At 37.7% G+C, this 18,282-nt stretch overlaps 1 protein-coding gene across 1 annotated transcript in view; it reads right to left on the bottom strand.

Annotated features, from left to right (window-relative positions):
• ACAP2 (ArfGAP with coiled-coil, ankyrin repeat and PH domains 2) overlaps positions 1–18,282 on the bottom strand; it is a 164,457-nt gene that overhangs the window by 75,781 nt on the left and 70,394 nt on the right. Inside the window, exons 3-4 of the mRNA XM_068968577.1 lie at positions 14,196–14,315; positions 13,390–13,443 (exon numbers count right to left, since the gene is read on the bottom strand). Of these exons, the coding sequence (XP_068824678.1) occupies positions 13,390–13,443; positions 14,196–14,315 (174 nt within the window). The remainder of the gene's footprint in view (positions 1–13,389; positions 13,444–14,195; positions 14,316–18,282) is intronic.

Genomic DNA, 18,282 nt, shown 5'->3' with positions numbered 1-18,282 from the left:
TTTCATGGAGTTTTATGCAACAATTCAACTTTAAAATTTCATCTGACTAATAATCAAATCAATAGTCTAAGCTCCTTGTACCAACAGCAGATTAGAATTCAAAAGAGTCATCAGTAATGTTACATAAACAGGGCTCCAGAAAAACAACCAGTAGTCAAATCAACTCTAGCATGTACTACAATATGTATGACCTGCTTTGGAAAAGTCATGAGTTGGCATCTTATAAAAAATACATGAGTTAAAGAGCAACTCTAGGAAATTCTCATTCTATAAAGAATAAGGAACAAGGAACAATACTGTCCATTTTTTACAGAGAAAATAAATCACAAAAGAATCCAAATAATTTATTTTTTAAATGACTAGATAATCTAGGCCCAATCTATGTTTAATTTTACTTGGCTAAAAACACAAATGGTTACATTATTTGAAACATTCATTTAAGCCCACAAAGTTATTCATAAATCTCTATAACATCCAGCCTTTTATCCTGATACAAACTAATACACCAAGACTTAAGTGTTATGAGCTTGGCTGTGGAATGGAAAGCAAATGCCAGTTTTATTACCTTTTAGAAAGCAGTTTGTCTTACTCTATAAAGCCTCCTTTCTCCTGTAATGCTATGTAATTAAAATTTCAGTGAACAGAATATACTACTAAAATAAAGCATTTTCTACAACTAGGCTTTCCCCACATTTTTAACAAATAGCTGAGATCACATTTAAATCTTATAATAATTAACACTTTGTAATTTTAGAATTTTTATAATTAAAGGTCATCTAGTGAAGCCCCTTTATTACACAGTGGTAGAATGTAAAGCTTAGAAATATTAAACTACTTCCCCAGAATAAGAATTACCCAAGTACCAAGGAGACAACAGTAAACAAGATATGTGTCATCCCTATCTTTATCTAGTTGAAGTGAAATATATAGCATTATATATTTGATGGGGTCAAAAACTTTTGCCACAAATACAAAAATTCTGATTCAATATACAGAGGTCACTCCTACTGAAAACATTAAAAGTATTTGTTAACAAGAAACAAACAGGCCAGAGAGCACAGCAACTATAAAAAGAAAGAAAAAAGTAAACTAAGGTCTCACAATTTCATACCTACAGCTATTAGCAGAAAATTTCTGAGATGCTTTAAAAAGGAATATGGGAATAAAATTAGAAAGACACTAGACATCTGAGTGCAGTATGAGACAGAGTGTTCTCTATATACATATACATTCATATAAGTACATATGTAAATACATTCAAGTTCACCTCTATTGCTTTTAGACCTCTAGGCCAACAGACAGACAAACAGTTTGCAAACTATCTTTCTAAAGCAACATGAATTATAGTCAAAACAGAGATCTGAAGTTTTCAAGTACATAAAACAATAAAAAAAAGAATATTAAATATTTTTATTTATCTCTTTGAGCACTGAATTGTTATCAATTTAACACATCTTTATCCATTTGATTACTTAAAAATAAAACAAGGGTTATCATAATCTCAGTCTCCTCAACCCTGCCATGAGTAACTCCTTCCTACCAAGGTCTTCCGAGTAGCAACAGAAGAGATAAATGTAACAGTCATGAAACTTAAAACAGACAATAAAGTAAGTATATATATTTAAGGACAAGATCATACACATATATGTGGTGTGTGTATGTGTGTCTTTTAATGTGGCGCATAAAAGATGGTAAATTGATAGAATGCAATCATATGGTGGTCAAGGAAGGCTTCTCATAGAGGAAGTGACCTATTACAGTGCGAGAGACCTACAGAAAGAGAAGGAATGTCATAGAGAAACAATCACACATAGATGTGAAGGGAGAACATTCTGCACAGAACAGATACCAACTACAAAGGTCCTAAGGTGAGAATCACATTGGCATGTTCAAAGAACAACAAAGGAAGAGGTTACAACCAGGCAGGGTAGAGATGAGATCAGGAAGTTACCAGCAGGAGCCTCATCATACAGGGCTTGGTTAGGATTTTATTCTGAGTATAATAAGGAGCCAGAGCAGCCAAGTAGTATGAATTAATTTGTATTTTTAAAAGTTCATTCTGGCTGCTGTATACAGAATGCATCGTAAAAGAAGAGAAGCAGAGATACAAGTTATATAATCTTAAACAAAAGGTGGTAGCCGTTTATAGTTTAGACTTGGAGGTGACAAAGGACCTGGGGTATATTTTGTTAATGTGTGCAATACAGAGTGCAAGGAGAAAAAGAAAAGTCACAGAAAAAGGTTTCAAGGATAAAAACTGTTAAGATTGTGTAATGATATACCTACTAAAAATGTTTTCAAAATTATAGTCTTTGTGGTTGGTGTGCCAACTGTTTACTGGCTTTCACCACTATATCACCTTTCCATAATCGTCTCCTCTGTGATGACAGGAGCTAGAGATCTGTGAAGTATATTTTCCAAACTCCCTGCAAGCTAAGAGGTCAGGTTCTACAAATGGGATCTGATGTCAGATTAAGAGGCAGGAGATAAAGAGAAGCCACTTTTCTCTCCGCTTTCTGTTCTGACACAGCCATTAGTGAGCAACTGAGCTACTCCAACTTTCAGCAGCATCAGGGACCAATCCAGGAGTGTCAGCAACAAGCAGGAGAGCTTTGACTTCTTGGCTTGGGAACAATACAGTGCAGCACTTAGGGGCTCTGGTGTCACGTCTACCCTGAGTCCTGCAGCCCTAAGGACAATAGCTCCTTCCCATGATGAATAATCTCTAGGTGGCATCATTGTGGCTTTTTTCCTTCTTCCAACTCTCCGAATACTTTGTAACTAAATCAATGTATAAAAATCTTTCTATAAGTAACACCATATGTTAAAAAAAAAAAAGAAAGAAAGAAAGAAATACCATATGTGGTTTCTATTTTCCCAAATGGATACCAACCAACATAGTAAAGGAAGAAGTATCACCCCAGCAACTGGTTGCACATTTTCTGTTACTCATCACAATACCCTTTTACATACTGTTATTGCAAATTCTACTATTCCCCTTTTATAGAACAGTAAACTGAAAAATGAAAAGTGATTTTAAAAATTGACCAAAATTATACAGCTCACAACAGTGAAGCCTAAACTCAAAGGTGTTTCTATCTAAATTCTATGTTCCTTTTACAATGTTGAAAATCAAGAAACATCGATTGCTTTTAATTTTAGAAAAGCAGGGGGAAAAAACACACTATTGGAATCAGTTCAGGAAACTAGTTGCACATTAACAGCACTAGCGCTAAAAAGACTAATAATCTCTGTTGTCTTGAAGCAAACTATACTTTTAGCCCTGGCTTCAAACAAACCTCATTTTTAAAGACTTAATTTACTCTAACAGGATAATTTATAAAATACTCTGAACTTAAGATTTCTTGACAGACAGACTTCAACATACATTTAAACTACTTCCTTGCCAAAAGTTTATCTTAATCATAACTTTTCACATATAAAACTATAAAAAGAGCAAGATAGTCTTATAAAAAGCAATAATATAAGACTTACTAATTTAAAGAAAATATCAAGAATAGGACTATTACAAAGGATATTTTATTACAAAAAAACTTAATTTAGTATGTTAATTTAAAATCAGTAACTTTAAAAAATTTTTGATTCTCATTATATCACACTGTTTAAGGAGTCTGAATCCAAAAGATCCCTTGAATTAAAAGAAATCAAATATACCATACACTAGCATCCAAATTCAACAGAAGGCAAAAAGAAAACTAATAAGGGGTCATTAGAAACAAGCTGGTGTAAAATGTTAGCGCTAAAATCATAAAACTCTTGGAAAAAAAACAAAGGAATAAATCTGAATGATCTAGGATTTAGCAATGGATTCTTGGATATGACCCCAAAAGTAAGAGGAACAGAAGAAAAAAAAAAAAAGATAAATTGGCTTTCATCAAAATTAAAACTTTTACAGAAGGGCCAAGATGGCAGAGTAGAACCGTTAGATGACCTCCTCTCACAAGCTCACCAAACTCACAACAATCTGCAGACCAACCATCGTTGAAAAAAAACTGAAACCTACCAGGGAAGTGTCTCTCCAACTAAAGACATAAAGACAAAACCAGAATGAGACTGGTAGTAGGGGTGTGCCTGTGATATGATCAAATCTCATACCTCCCCCCACAAAGTAAGCAAAACATAAACTAGAGTACAATTAGATTACAGACATTCTCCTACAAGAGTGAGAATGCTGAGCCCCACATCAAGCCCCCCAGCATGGGGGTCTGGCATTAGGAGGAAGAGACTCCAGAACATTTGGCTTTGGAAGCCAGTGGAGCTTGACTGCAAAAGCTCCACAGGATTGGGATAAATAGAGACTTCACTCTTAAAGAGTGCACACAAAATTTCGGGTACATAAGGACCTAGGGCAAAAGCAGTAATTGGATAGTAGCCTGGGTCAAATCCACTGCTGATCTTTTGAGTGTCTTCTGGCGAGACGGGGCGGATGTGGCCCATCCTGGGGACACAAACACTGCTGGTGAACGTACTGGAAAACACTCACCTGTGGGGCCCCATCCAGAACCTGATATTTTGGCACAAAGACCCAGCCCCACCTAAAAGCCTGTAGTCTCCAGTGTTGGGACACCTCAGGCCAAACAAAAAACTGAGTGGGAACACATTCCCACTGATCAGCTGACAGGTTACTTCAAGATTTCCTGAGCACAGCAGCCTCCAGACACACCCCTAGAAAGGCCCTGCCCACCAGAGGACCAATACCCAGCCCCACCATCAGAGGGTAAACACTGGGCTCTCCTGCCAGGAAGACTCCATAAGCCTATAGACCAGCCTTACCCACCAGGGGGCAGACACTAGAAGCAAAAAAATTACAGTCCTGCAGTGTGCAAGCCAAATTCACAAACACAGGCCAGACATTACCCTGGAATTACTGGGCCCCTAGTCCCTTGTGACAAGAGGGGATTGCACTGCTGGGACACACTGGACATTTCCTTCAGAGGGTCACTTTTCCAAGGTCAAGAAACCCAATGAACGTACAACAAACATAAAAATACAAACAGCAATTTAGACAAAATGAGGCAACCCACTCCAGTATTCCTGCTTAGAAATCACTGCCCCTGAAGAGAAAAAAAGAATGAAAAGAAATGAGGACTCTGGCCTTGGAAGCCAGTGGAGCTTGACTGCAAAACCTCCGCAGGATTGGAAGAAATAAGAGACTTCACTCTTAAAGAGTGCAAACAAAATCTCAGTTTAAGAGACTTCTGAGACAAGTGTGATAATATCTGCATTACAGGGGTACCAAAGGAGTAGAGAAGGTTTTGAGAACATATCAGAAGAGGTACTAGCTGCAACTTTCTTAATCTGGGGAAGGAAAGAGTCACCCAAGCACAGGAAGTACAGAGACTCTCATACAGGATTAGCCCAGAGAGGCATACACTAAAACACACTGTAATCAAAATGACAGAAATCAAAGATAGGAGAGAGTATGTGACACTGGAGCCTATTATACAGAGTGAAGTAAGCCAGAAAGAAAAACACCAATACAGTATACTAATGCATATATATGGAATTTAGAAAGATGGTAGTGATAACTCTGTATGCGAGACAGCAAAAGAGACACAGATGTATAGCACAGTCTTTTGGACTCTGTGGGAGAGGGCGAGGGTGGGATGCTTTGGGAGAATGGCATTGAAACATGTATAATATCATATGTGAAACGAATCGCCAGTCCAGGTTAGATGCAAGATACAGGATGCGTGGGGCTGGTGCACTGGGATGACCCAGAGGGATGGTATGGGGAGGGAGTTGGGAGAGGGGTTCAGGATGGGGAACATGTGTACACCTGTGGCAGATTCATGATGATGTGTGGCAAAACCAATACAATATTGTAAAAAATAAAATAAAAGCAACAAGGAAAAGGTAACAAATAACATACAAGGGAATTCCCATAAGGCTATCAGCAAATTTTTCAGCAAAACTTAACTCACCAGAAGAGAATGATATGATATATTTAAAGCGATGAAAGAAAAGAACATCCAACCAAGAATACTCTACCTAGTAAGACTTTCATTGAGATTTTATGGAGAAGTCAAAAACTTTACAGACAAGCCAAAGCTAAAAGAATTCAGCACCACCAAAGCAGCTTTACAACAAATGCTAAAGGAACTTCCCTGGGCAGAAAAGAAAAGGCCACAACTAGAAACAAGAAAATTATAAAATGGAAAAGCTCATTGCTAAAGGCAAACACACACAAAAGGTAGGAAACAATCCAAAAACAAAGCTAATAGTAAGGTTAAAGGACAAAAGTACTAAAAATCATTTGTATCCACAATAAGCAGTTACGGGATACACAAAACAATCTGATACAAAATATAATACCCAAAACAGTGATTATGAGGGGAGGCGAGTACAAATGAAGGTTATCTAAAATGTGTTTGAAATTAAAAGGTCAGCAATTTAAAACAAGCACATACAAATATAGACTCCTATATAAAAATCTCATGGTAACCACAAAACAATAATCTATAAAGATATACACACAAAGAAGAAAAAAGAATCTAAATATAACACTAAAGAGAGTCATCAAACCACAAGAAAGAGAACAAAAAAAGAAAATAGGAAGAAAGACTTACAAAAAAACAAATCCAAAAAAATTAAGAAAATGGCAACAGGAACATACATATTGGTTATCATCACCTTAAATATAAATGAAATAAATGCTCCTACCAAAAGACAGTTTTCATTCCAATTCCAAAGAAAGGCAGTGCCAAAGAATGCTCAAACTACCACACAATTGCACTCATCTCACGCGCTAGTAAAGTAATGCTCAAAATTCTCCAAGCCAGACTTCAGCAATACGTGAACCGCGAACTCCCTGATGTTCAAGCTGGTTTTAGAAAAGGCAGAGGAACCAAAGATCAAATTGCCAACATCCGCTGGATCATTGAAAAAGCAAGAGAGTTCCAGAAAAACATCTATTTCTGCTTTACTGACTATGCCAAAGCCTTTGACTGTGTGGATCACAATAAACTGTGGAAAATTCTGAAAAAGATGGGAATACCAGACCACCTGACCTGCCTCTTGAGAAACCTATATGCAGGTCAGGAAGCAACAGTTAGAACTGGACATGGAACAACAGACTGGTTCCAAATAAGAAAAGGAGTACATCAAGGCTGTATATTGTCACCCTGCTAATTTAACTTTTATGCAGAGTACATCATGAGAAACGCTGGACTGGAAGAAACACAAGCTGGAATCAAGATTGCTGGGAGAAATATGAATAACCTCAGATATGCAGATGACACCACCTTTATGGCAGAAAGCAAAGAAGAGCTAAAAAGCCTCTTGATGAAAGTGAAAGAGGAGAGTGAAAATGTTGGCTTAAAGCTCAACATTCAGAAAATGATGATCATGGCATTTGGTCCCATCACTTCATGGGAAATAGATGGGGAAACAGTGGAAACAGTGTCAGACTTTATTTTTTGGGGCTCCAAAATCACTGCAGATGGTGACTGCAGCCATGAAATTAAAAGACCCTTACTCCTTGGAAGAAAAGTTATGACCAACCTAGACAGTATATTCAAAAGCAGAGACATTACTTTGCCAACTAAGGTCCGTCTAGTCAAGGCTAAGGTTTTTCCTGTGGTCATGTATGGATGTGAGAGTTGGACTGTGAAGAAGGCTGAGCGCCAAAGAATTGATGCTTTTGAACTGTGGTGTTGGAGAAGACTCTTGAGAGTCCCTTGGACTGTAAGGAGATCCAACCAGTCCATTCTGAATGAGATCAACCCTGGGATTTCTTTGGAAGGAATGATGCTAAAGCTGAAGCTCCAGTACTTTGGCCATCTCATGCGAAGAGTTGACTCATTGGAAAAGACTTTGATGCTGGGAGGGATTGGGGACAGGAGGAGAAGGGGACGACCCAGGATGAGATGGCTGGATGGCATCACGGACTCGATGGACGTGAGTCTGAGTGAACTCCAGGAGATGGTGATGGACAGGGAGGCCTGGCGTGCTGCGATTCATGGGGTCACAAAGAGTCGGACACGACTGAGCGACTGAACTGAACTGACCAAAAGACAGAGACTGGCTGAATAAATACTAAAATAAGGCCTGTATATCTGCTGCCTATAAGAGACTCACTTGAGATTTAGAGACAAATATGGACTGACAGTAACCAGATGGAAAAAAGGTATTCCATGCAACTAGAAATCAAAAGGAAAGTTGGAATAGTAATACTTGCGTCACACAAAATATACTGTCAAATAAAGACAGGAGACAGAGAAGAACAGTACATGATGATTAAAGGATCAACTCAAAAAGAAGGTAGCACAGTTTTAAATATATAGGTACCCAACATAGGAGCCTCTCAATATATAAGCCAAATGTTAAAAGACATAAAAGGAGAAACTGATATTAATACAATAAAGTGGTGGATGTTAGCATCCCACTTACATCAATGGATAGATTAATCAGATAGAAAATCAATAAGGAAACATGGGACTTAAATGATACATTAGGCCAGATGGACTTAATTGACATTTATAGAGCATTCCATCCAAAAGCTGTGGGACACACATTCTTTTCAAGTGTACATGCAACAGTCTCCAGAATAGATCACATGCTAGGACATATAGCAAGCCTCAGTGAATTTAAGAAAACTGAAATTAAATCAAATATTGATATCTTTTCCAACTACAAGGCTACAGACAGATGGAAGCTAAACAATATCGTACTAAGCAACCAGTGCAACACTGAAGAAATCAAAGAGGAAAATTTTAAATGTCTAAAGACGAATGCCTGAAAGAGTAAATTACTATCCAAAACCTATGGGATACAGCAGAAGCAGTTCTAAGAGGGAAGTTCATAGCAATACAAGTTTACCTAAGGAAACAAGAGAAGTCTCAAACAACTTAACCTTACATAAGAAGCAACTAGAGAAAGAACAACAAACAAAACCCAATGTTAGGAAAAGAAAATAAATCACAAAGATCAGAGCAGAAATAAATGAAACAGAGACTTCAAAAACAACAGAAAGATCAATGAAACCAAAACTTGGTTCTTTGAAAAGAAAACTAATTCAACAATGAAAAGTTGAAAGCATTTCCTCTAAGATCAAGAGTAAGGGTGCCCATTCTCACCACTTATACTCAGCACAGGTTTGGAAGTCCTTGCCACGGCAATTAGAGAAGAAAAGGAAATAAAAGCAATCCAGATTGGAAGAGAAGTAAACCTGTCACTGTTGCAAATATTTCTATGTCAACCTTTAGATGGTCTCATCAAGAATAAACGGGAGAGGACCAAATAAAGAAAATCAGAAATGAAAATGGGGAAGTTATGACCACCACCACAGAAATACAGAAGATCACAGGGAGAATACTACAAGCAACTATACAGCAATTAAAAAGGACAACTAGAAGAACTGGAAAAATTCTTAGAAAGGTACACTCTCACAAGACTGAACCCAGAGGAAACAGAATATACGAACAGGTCAACTACCAGTACATAAACTGAATCAGTAATTTTAAAATTCCCAACAAATAAAAGCCAAGGACAAGATGGTTTCTAAGGTGAATTCCACCAAACATTTAGAGAAGAGTTAATACCTATCCTTCTGAAACTATTCCTAGAAACTGCAATGTAAGGAACACCCCCAGACTCATTCTATGAGGCCACCAACACCCTGATACCAAAATCAGAAAAAGATATCAAAAAAGAAAATTATAGGCCAGTATCACTGATGAACACAATGTAAAACTCCTCAACAAAATATGAATCCAAACTGAATCCAACAATACATTAAAAGGATGATACACCATGATCAAGTGGGATTTATTCCAAGATGTAAGGACTTTTCAATATCTGCAAATTAATGAATGTGATAACATCATATTAACAAATTGAAGAATAAAAACCATATGATCATCTCAACCAATGCAAAAAAAGCTTTTGATAAAATTCAACATCCATTTATAATAAAAACTAATCCAAAAATAGACATAGAGGGAACATACCTCAACATAATAAAGGTGATATATGACAAGTCCACAGCTAACATCATACTCAATGATGAAAAGATGAAAGCATTTTCTGTAAGATAATGAAGAAGACAAAGGATGCCCATTCTCACCACTTTTATTCAGCATAGTTTTGGAAGTCCCAGACATAGCAATAAAAGAAAAGGAAATAAAAGGAATCTTACCCGGAAAAGAAGAAGTGAAACTGTCACTGTCTGCACATGGCATTTCTATGCTCTACACAGGAAATCTTAAAGATGTTACCAGAAAACTACTAGAGCTCACGAATGAATTTAGTAAAGTTAAAAGATACAAAATTAACGTGTGGAAATTCATTGCATTTCTGTACACTAAAGGAGATCAGCCCTGGGTGTTCTTTGGAAGGAATGATGCTGAAGCTGAAACTCCAGTACTTTGGCCACCTCATGCGAAGAGTTGACTCATTGGAAAAGACTCTGATGCTGGGAGGGATTGGGGGCAGGAGGAAAAGGGGATGACAGAGGATGAGATGGCTGGATGGCATCACCAACTCGATGGACATGAGTTTGTGTGAACTCCGGGAGTTGGTGATGGACAGGGAGGCCTGACGTGCTGCAATTCATGGAGTTGCAAAGAGTCGGACACAACTAAGCGACTGGACTGAACTGAACTGAACAACCAAATGTTAGAAAGAGAAATTAAGGAAACAACCCCATTTACTATTACATCAAAAAGAATGAAATACCTGGGAATAAATCCACCTAAAGAGGCAAAATGAAAAGACAGCCTGCAGAATGGAAGAAAATATTTGCAAACATTACAACTGACAAGGGATTAATTTTCAAAATATACAAACAGCTCACAAAGCTAAGAATCAAAAAAAGAAACAACCCAATCAACAATGGGCTGAAGACCTAAACAGATATTTCTCCAAAGATGGCCAACAGGCACATGAAAATATTTTCAACATCACTAATCAAAACCACAATATCTCAGTAACACCTCACATCACTCAAAATGGCTATCATCAAAAAAATCCAAAAAAATAAACTCTGGGGAGGGTGTGGAGGGAAGGGAACCCTCATACACTACTGGTGGGAATGTAAACTGGTACAGCTAAAATGGAGAAGTATGGAGGTGCCTTAAAAAACTAAAAACAGATTTGCCATATAACCCAGCAATTCCCTTCCTGAGCATATATCCAGAGAAAACTCTAATTTGAAAAGATACAAGCACCCCAATGTTCATAGCAGTAGTATTTACAGTAGCCAAGACATGGAAACAACCTAAATGTCTCTCAACAGAGAAATGAATAAAGAAGATGTGGTGTGTAGGTATACACACACACACACACACACACACACACACACACACACACACAACTACTCATAATACTAGAATACTACTCAGCCGCTAAAAAGAATGAAATATAGAAACATGGAGAGACCTAGAAATTACCAAGTGAAGTAAGTAAGACAGAGAAAGACAAATATCATCTGATATCACTTATATGCAGAATCTTAAAAAAACTGATATAAACAAATTTATTTACAAAACATAAACAGACAGACACAGAAACCAAACTTCGGGTTGCCAAAGGGGATAGTTGGCAGCGGGGTGGAGGGGTAGTTGAAGATAAATTAGGAGTTTGGGATTACCATATATACCTTATTACATATAAAACTGGAGCAGGAAATGGCAACCCATTCCAATAGTCTTGCCTGGACAATTCCATGGACAGAGGAACCTGGTGGGCTACAGTCCATGGGGTCGCAAAGAGTTGGATACGACTGAGTGACTAACACATATAAAATAGGTAAATAACAAGGACCTACTGTATAGCACAGGGAACCATATCCAATACCTTGTAATAACCTATAATAGAAAGAAATCTGACAAAGAATATATATATATGGATAACTGAATCACTTTGCTATACACTTGAAACTAACATAACACTGCGAACTCACTATACTTCAATAAAACAATTAAAACTTTAATGCATCAAAGGACATTTATCAAGAAAGTAAAAAAACAACTTACAGAATAGGAAAAATTATTTACATATCATACATCTGATAAGGGTTTAATACCAGAATATATAAAAAATTCAATTTAAACAAATTTTTAAATGGGCATATTATTTAAGCAGACAACAATGGTACCAATGGCAAAAGAAAATATACAAATGGTCATAAATAGATGAAAAGATGCTTAAACACATTAGTCAAGCAAGAAATGCAACTCAAAGCCACAATAAGATACCAATTCACACCTACTACAATGGCTATAACAAAACGGAAGGAAGGAAGGAAGGAAGGTAGGTAGGTAGGTAGGTAGGTAGATAGGTAACAAGTGTTGACCCAGATGTAAAGACTGGAACACTCATACATTGCTAGTAGGGATGTAAATGGGAATGTAAAATTTTGTAGCCTCTGTGGAAATCAGTTTGATGGTTTCTCAAAAAGATAAACATAGAATTACTTATGACCCAACAATTCTTTTTTTATTTTTTATTTTTTTAATTTTAAAATCTTTAATTCTTACATGTGTTCCCAAACATGAACCCCCCTCCCACCTCCCTCCCCATAACATCTCTGTGTGACCCAGCAATTCTATACCTAGATACATAACCAAAAGAACTGACAGCAGAAACTGAAGAAGATGCTTTTGCATGAGAATTTTGGAATGAGTAAAATTTGAACCACAATTAAAATAAATATTATCAGATCAATTCATCCTTAATATGTTGTCCCCCCAAAAAAACAAGAAAATCAAATTAACTAAAAACCAGAAATATTCCCCTCTTACAGACAGTTAAATTTTGAAACACTGAATAAATAATTATATGAGTCATACATATTAGATTTTTAAAAAATTATAAAAAATATATAGCTTACAAAGTACCATATTTTCAGTAAACTTTTACAAAATGTATAAAGGCATTTCATCACATTCCAAAAGTAATATATATCCCTCACTCTTAAAGATCTGTCCTCATATCTTAAACATACACGTAAATCGCTCAAAGAATACAACAGTCTTTCATATTAGCAACTTATTAGACAAAGGGGATATATTTGTAATTAAAAGAAATAGCCAAATTTAGAATGATGACTTGTACATCTGTCTTTCTTCTTGAAATAACTGCTTAAAAATTTACAAAGGCACAACTTAAAGAGAAAAAATTAACTTTTATGAGTGTGCACTTCATTGAAATTAAAGTTCACTATTATAGGATGGGAAATAATACACATGTATAGTTCCATCTTTTCTCTCTCACACACACACGCATTTTAGATCCACCCAACTAAAAAGTTGTTAATAAATCAAAGTCTGTGATTTCCAACTTAAGTAATTCTATAAAATATTGCCACCAAAGAAAAGTAATAAAGCATTACCATGGTCATAATAACCCCTACTTACTAACACTTACTGTGTGAAAATTTATCATTTCTTGAAGACTGTCAGAAAATTTGGTCAAACTTGTCTGAGAAAGAAATCAAAAGAAAACCAAGTTATTTAAGAGCTACTAATATATGCTAGAAAAACGTATTTTCAGCATTTGTGACCGAAAGATCAAGTTACAGTGTAAACAGTAACGTTTCTTTCTCACTAGGACAATCTCACTACTTCTCAGACACGGTCTGCATAGAAGTCTACAGGTAGTAACATAAAACTCAAGAACAGTCAAAGAATTAAACTGCCTATCAATATTATTATACTAACTAATTGAAATGGCAAAGGTTAAAAGTGAGTGTATTAAGACTGTGTGCATTTAGGTATCTATAGATCACATAATTACCAAATTACACCATTTTTTTCACTAGCTATTATTCCTCATAAAAGAAACATTATAATACCACATAGCAGGGGGTCTAAGTTAACATAGCTAGTTGACCAGAACTTTCCTATGCAGCCCCCCAAATGTACAGTTAGATACTAGTCTTAAGTTAATGCTCTCTGCTTGCACTAATAAACATGATCCTACCCTACCTGCTCAGGTGCCCCTCTAGATGCTTCAGCTCACCTAGCAGCCAGTGTAGTAAAGAGATATTTACACCACAGATCAACCATCACCTTCTAACTGTCCTAGAACACAGGATTATATAAGACAGCACCAATAGGTGATAGCTTTTCCACTTCTGATTTTAAGGACCACCATTATTAATAAGGTAAATAGATATAGTTATTTAATAACATGTTGCATTGATCATTTTAACTAAGTTTAATAATACTAACCTCAACTACAGCATCATTGCTAGAATACTGTGCCAGGTCTCGAATCCCATTCATGAACTGTTTATTTGCAACACAAAAGGCTTTTCCAGTATCAATCATTGCAATACACAGTTTCACAAGCTGAAAAAGAAACACATTATATAACTGAAAATATTTTTTTAATTAATTGAACAAGTATTATCAATAACCACATGAGTTTGCCAAGTTAAGATTACAGTTCATCAATAAATCGAAACTAAACGAAAAGTGTTCTTTTTTTTCCCTTTGGCTTATAAAGTAGATCATAAGAGAGCTATATCAAAAAAAAAAAAAAAGATGACCTTTCAAGATGTGGAGGGTGTCTTATAACACCAACCACCAATCAAGTTAATTTTTAATTTTATCAAGTTAAATTCATCCCTGTCACTTAACTCCACAAAAATGCTTTAAGCATCTCTTGGAAGACGATAAAGCGTCTGCCTGCAATGCGGGAGACCCAGGTTCAATTCCTGGGTCGGGAAGATCCCCTGGAGAAGGAAATGGCAATCCACTCCAGCACTCTTGCCTGGAAAATCCCATGGACGGAGAAGCCTGGTAGGCTGTAGTCCACGGTCGCAAAGAGTCGGACACGACTGAGCGACTTCACTTCCACTTTCACTTTAGGCAGAGCAAGCAGTTTGACAAAAGTTTTTTAAAAACACAACTGTGGTATGGTGGAGGAAAGGGAAGTAAACTGGTATGGTGGGTGAGTCATGTTGGTCATTTTAGTATCAAACTATCAAAGCAGACGGAGAAGGCAACGGCAAGCCACTCCAATACTCTAGCCTAGAAAATCCCATGGACAGAGGAGCCTAATAGGCCACAGTCTATGGGGTTGCAAAGAGTCGCACACAACTGAGCGACTTCACTTTCATGCATTGGAGAAGGAAATGGCAACCCACTCCAGTGTACTTGCCTGGAGAATCCCAGGGATGGGGGAGCCTGGTGGGCTGCCATCTATGGGGTCACACAGAGTCAGACACGACTGAAGCAACTTAGCAGCATCAGCATCAAAGCAGAATTGATTAATCAACCACATTTCTCCAATGCCTACCATTCTAGGCACTATACTAAATCTTAGAACTGAGCTTCTCTCTCTTTCCCCATTCCCTCTTTTTCTCTTTCCCTTTTTAATCTTTCTCTTTTTTCCTTTCCATTCCTTTTCTTTTTCTAGTCCTTCTTTTTTATTTCACACAAAACATTTTCTTTAAGCAAACAATATCTTGGGTGAAAGTTAAACATAATAAAGATAAAAGTGGAGCTGATCTAGAAGAAGGAAGGGTAATTATAAAATGGGAAGTAGGGTCACCAAGAAGAGGATAAACAGCTCAGGAAACCTTTAGAAGACAACACAAGGATCTCAGGAGTACAACTTAAAACTGTTACCCTGGAATCTGGATGAACGTTAAGTGAAAAAAATCTCTGTTCTAATCTGTTCTACTGATTCTGTTCTAAGTCTCTGTTGTAATTCTCCAAACTAGGCTCCAACAGTATGTGAATCAAGAACTTCCAGATGTTCAAGCTGGATTTAGAAAAGGCAGAGGAACCAGAGATCAAACTGCCAACATCTGTTGGATCATCAAAAAAGCAAGAGAATTCCAGAAAAAAATCTACTTCTGTTTTATTGAACATGCTAAGGCCTTTGACTGTATGGATCACAACAAACTGGAAAATCCTTCAAGAGACAGGAATACCAGACCACCTTACCTGCCTTGTGAGAAACCTGTATGCAGGTCAAGAAGCAACAGTGAGAACCGGACATGGAACAACGGACTGGTTCTAAATTGGGAAAGGAGTACGTCAAGGCTGTATATTGTCACACTGCTTATTTAACTTAAATGTAGCACACCATGGGAAATGCCAGGCTAGATGAAGCACAAGCTGGAATCAAGATTGCCAGGAGAAATATCAACAGCCTCAGATATGCAGATGACACCACCATTATGGCAGAAAGCAAAGAGGAATTAAAAGAGCCTCCTGATGAAAGTGAAAGAGGAGAGTGAAAAGGCTGGCTTAAAACTCAGCATTCAAAACACTAAGATCATGGCATTCAGTCCCATCACTTCATGGCAAACAGATGGGGAAACAATGGAAACAATGACAGACTTTATTTTCTTGGGCTCCAAAATCACTGCAGATGGTGACTGCAGTCATGAAATTAAAAGGCCCCTGCTCCTTGAAAGAAAAGCTATGACAAACCTAGAGAGCATATTAAAAAGCAGAGACATTACTTTGCTGACAAAGGTCCATAGAGTCCAAGGTGTAGAAGGTGTAGTCGCTCAGTTGTGTCAGACTCTTGCGACCCCATGGACTGTAGCCTACCAGGCTTCTCCGTCCATGGGATTCTCCAGGCAAGAATACTGGAGTGGGTTACCATTTCCTTCTCCAGGGGATCTTCACGACCCAGGGATCGAACCCGGGTCTCCCGCATTTGAGGCAGACGCTTTACCCTCTGAGCCACCAGGGAAGCCCTTAAGCTATGGCTTTTCCAGTAGTCATGTATGGATGCGAGAGTTGGACCATAAAGAAGGCTTAGTGACAAAGAGCTGATGGTTTTCAATTGTGGTGTTGGAGAAGACTTGAAGTCTCTTGGACTGCAAGGAGATCAAACCAGTCAATCCTAAAGGAAACCAACCCTGAATATTCATTGGAAGGACTGGTGCTGAAGCTGAAACTCCAATACTTTGGCCACCTGATGTGAAGAGTTGACTCATTAGAAAAGACCCTGATGCTGAGAAAGACTGAAGGCAGGAGGAGAAGGGGACGACAGAGGATGAGACAGTTGGATGGCATCACCGACTCAATGAACATGTGTCTGAGCAAGCTGCGGGTGACAGTGAAGGACAGCGAAGCCTGGTGTGCTGCAGTCCATGGGGTCACAAAGAGTCAGACACGACTGAGCGACCAAACAACAAAATCCTAACCGTTAGAAAAGCAGGTAAATTCTATTTAGCACAAACACAACTGCTATGCTCATCAAAACTATGCAAGAGAGAATAAAGGAAGAACATCTAACCAGGACCATGGGGTTCAAAGAAGGATTCCTACAAAAGGAAACACTTGACAAAAGCCCTGAAGACCAACAGAAATTAGTGAATCAGATAAGGGTAATAAGACACTATTTTAGGAAAAGCATGAACTAACCCTGAAGCTTACAAGGCAGGGTAAACCAGAGGCACTAAGGAGCTTAGTTCAGTGCAAAAATGTAAACAAGGTCCAGATCAGGAGAAACATTGTGGGCAAAGCAAAGGTGTTCACATATTATACGAAAGGAAATGGGAAACAATAAAGACATCCTACATCTTAAAGCATGGCTTAGGGCATCTCTCTGGCAAACAGAGGGTGATGGCTTTATATTAGAAAAGAAGACAATTTAAAGATGTAGACAGGGAATAGAGAGAGGTGGCTAAAGCAAAGTCTTTCTCAAAGAAGTTAAGTCTGGAAGTGCAAAGGAAAAGGGGTGCTTTTATCACTCAAATGTGTGTGTGTGTGGAATGGATTAAGGACAGATTCTGTTAAGTTTCTACATTGAAAGCAAGAAATAAAAGTGTTCCCATCAAAAGGAAGATACAAGTTCCTCTACTAAGAATGAACAATAAGCTGGTAAATCTTGAGAGAACAGTGAATGTAAGAGCTGCTAAAGATGAATGCTCACACTACTGCACAATTGCACTCATCTCACACACCACTAAAGTCATGCTCAAAGTTCTCCAAGCCAGGCTTCAGTAACACGTGAACCATGAACCTCCAGATGTTCACGCTGGTTTTAGAAAAGGCAGAGGAGCCAGAGATCAAATTGCCAACATCCACTGGATCATGGAAAAAGCGAAAGAATTCCAGAAAAACATCTATTTCTGCTTTATTGACTACGCCAAACTTTTGGCTGTGTGGATCACCACAAACTGTGGAAAATTCTGAAAGAGATGGGAATACCAGACCACCTGACCTGCCTCTTGAGAAACTTGTACGCAGGTCAGCAAGCAACAGTTAGAACTGGACATGGAACAACAGACTAGTTCTAAATAGGAAAAGGAGTACGTCAAGGCTGTATATTGTCACCCTGCTTATT

The sequence above is a fragment of the Capricornis sumatraensis genome, chromosome 1, assembly GCF_032405125.1.
Source record: "Capricornis sumatraensis isolate serow.1 chromosome 1, serow.2, whole genome shotgun sequence".
NCBI lineage: Eukaryota > Metazoa > Chordata > Mammalia > Artiodactyla > Bovidae > Capricornis > Capricornis sumatraensis.
This window is presented reverse-complemented; position numbering and strand designations above follow the sequence as displayed.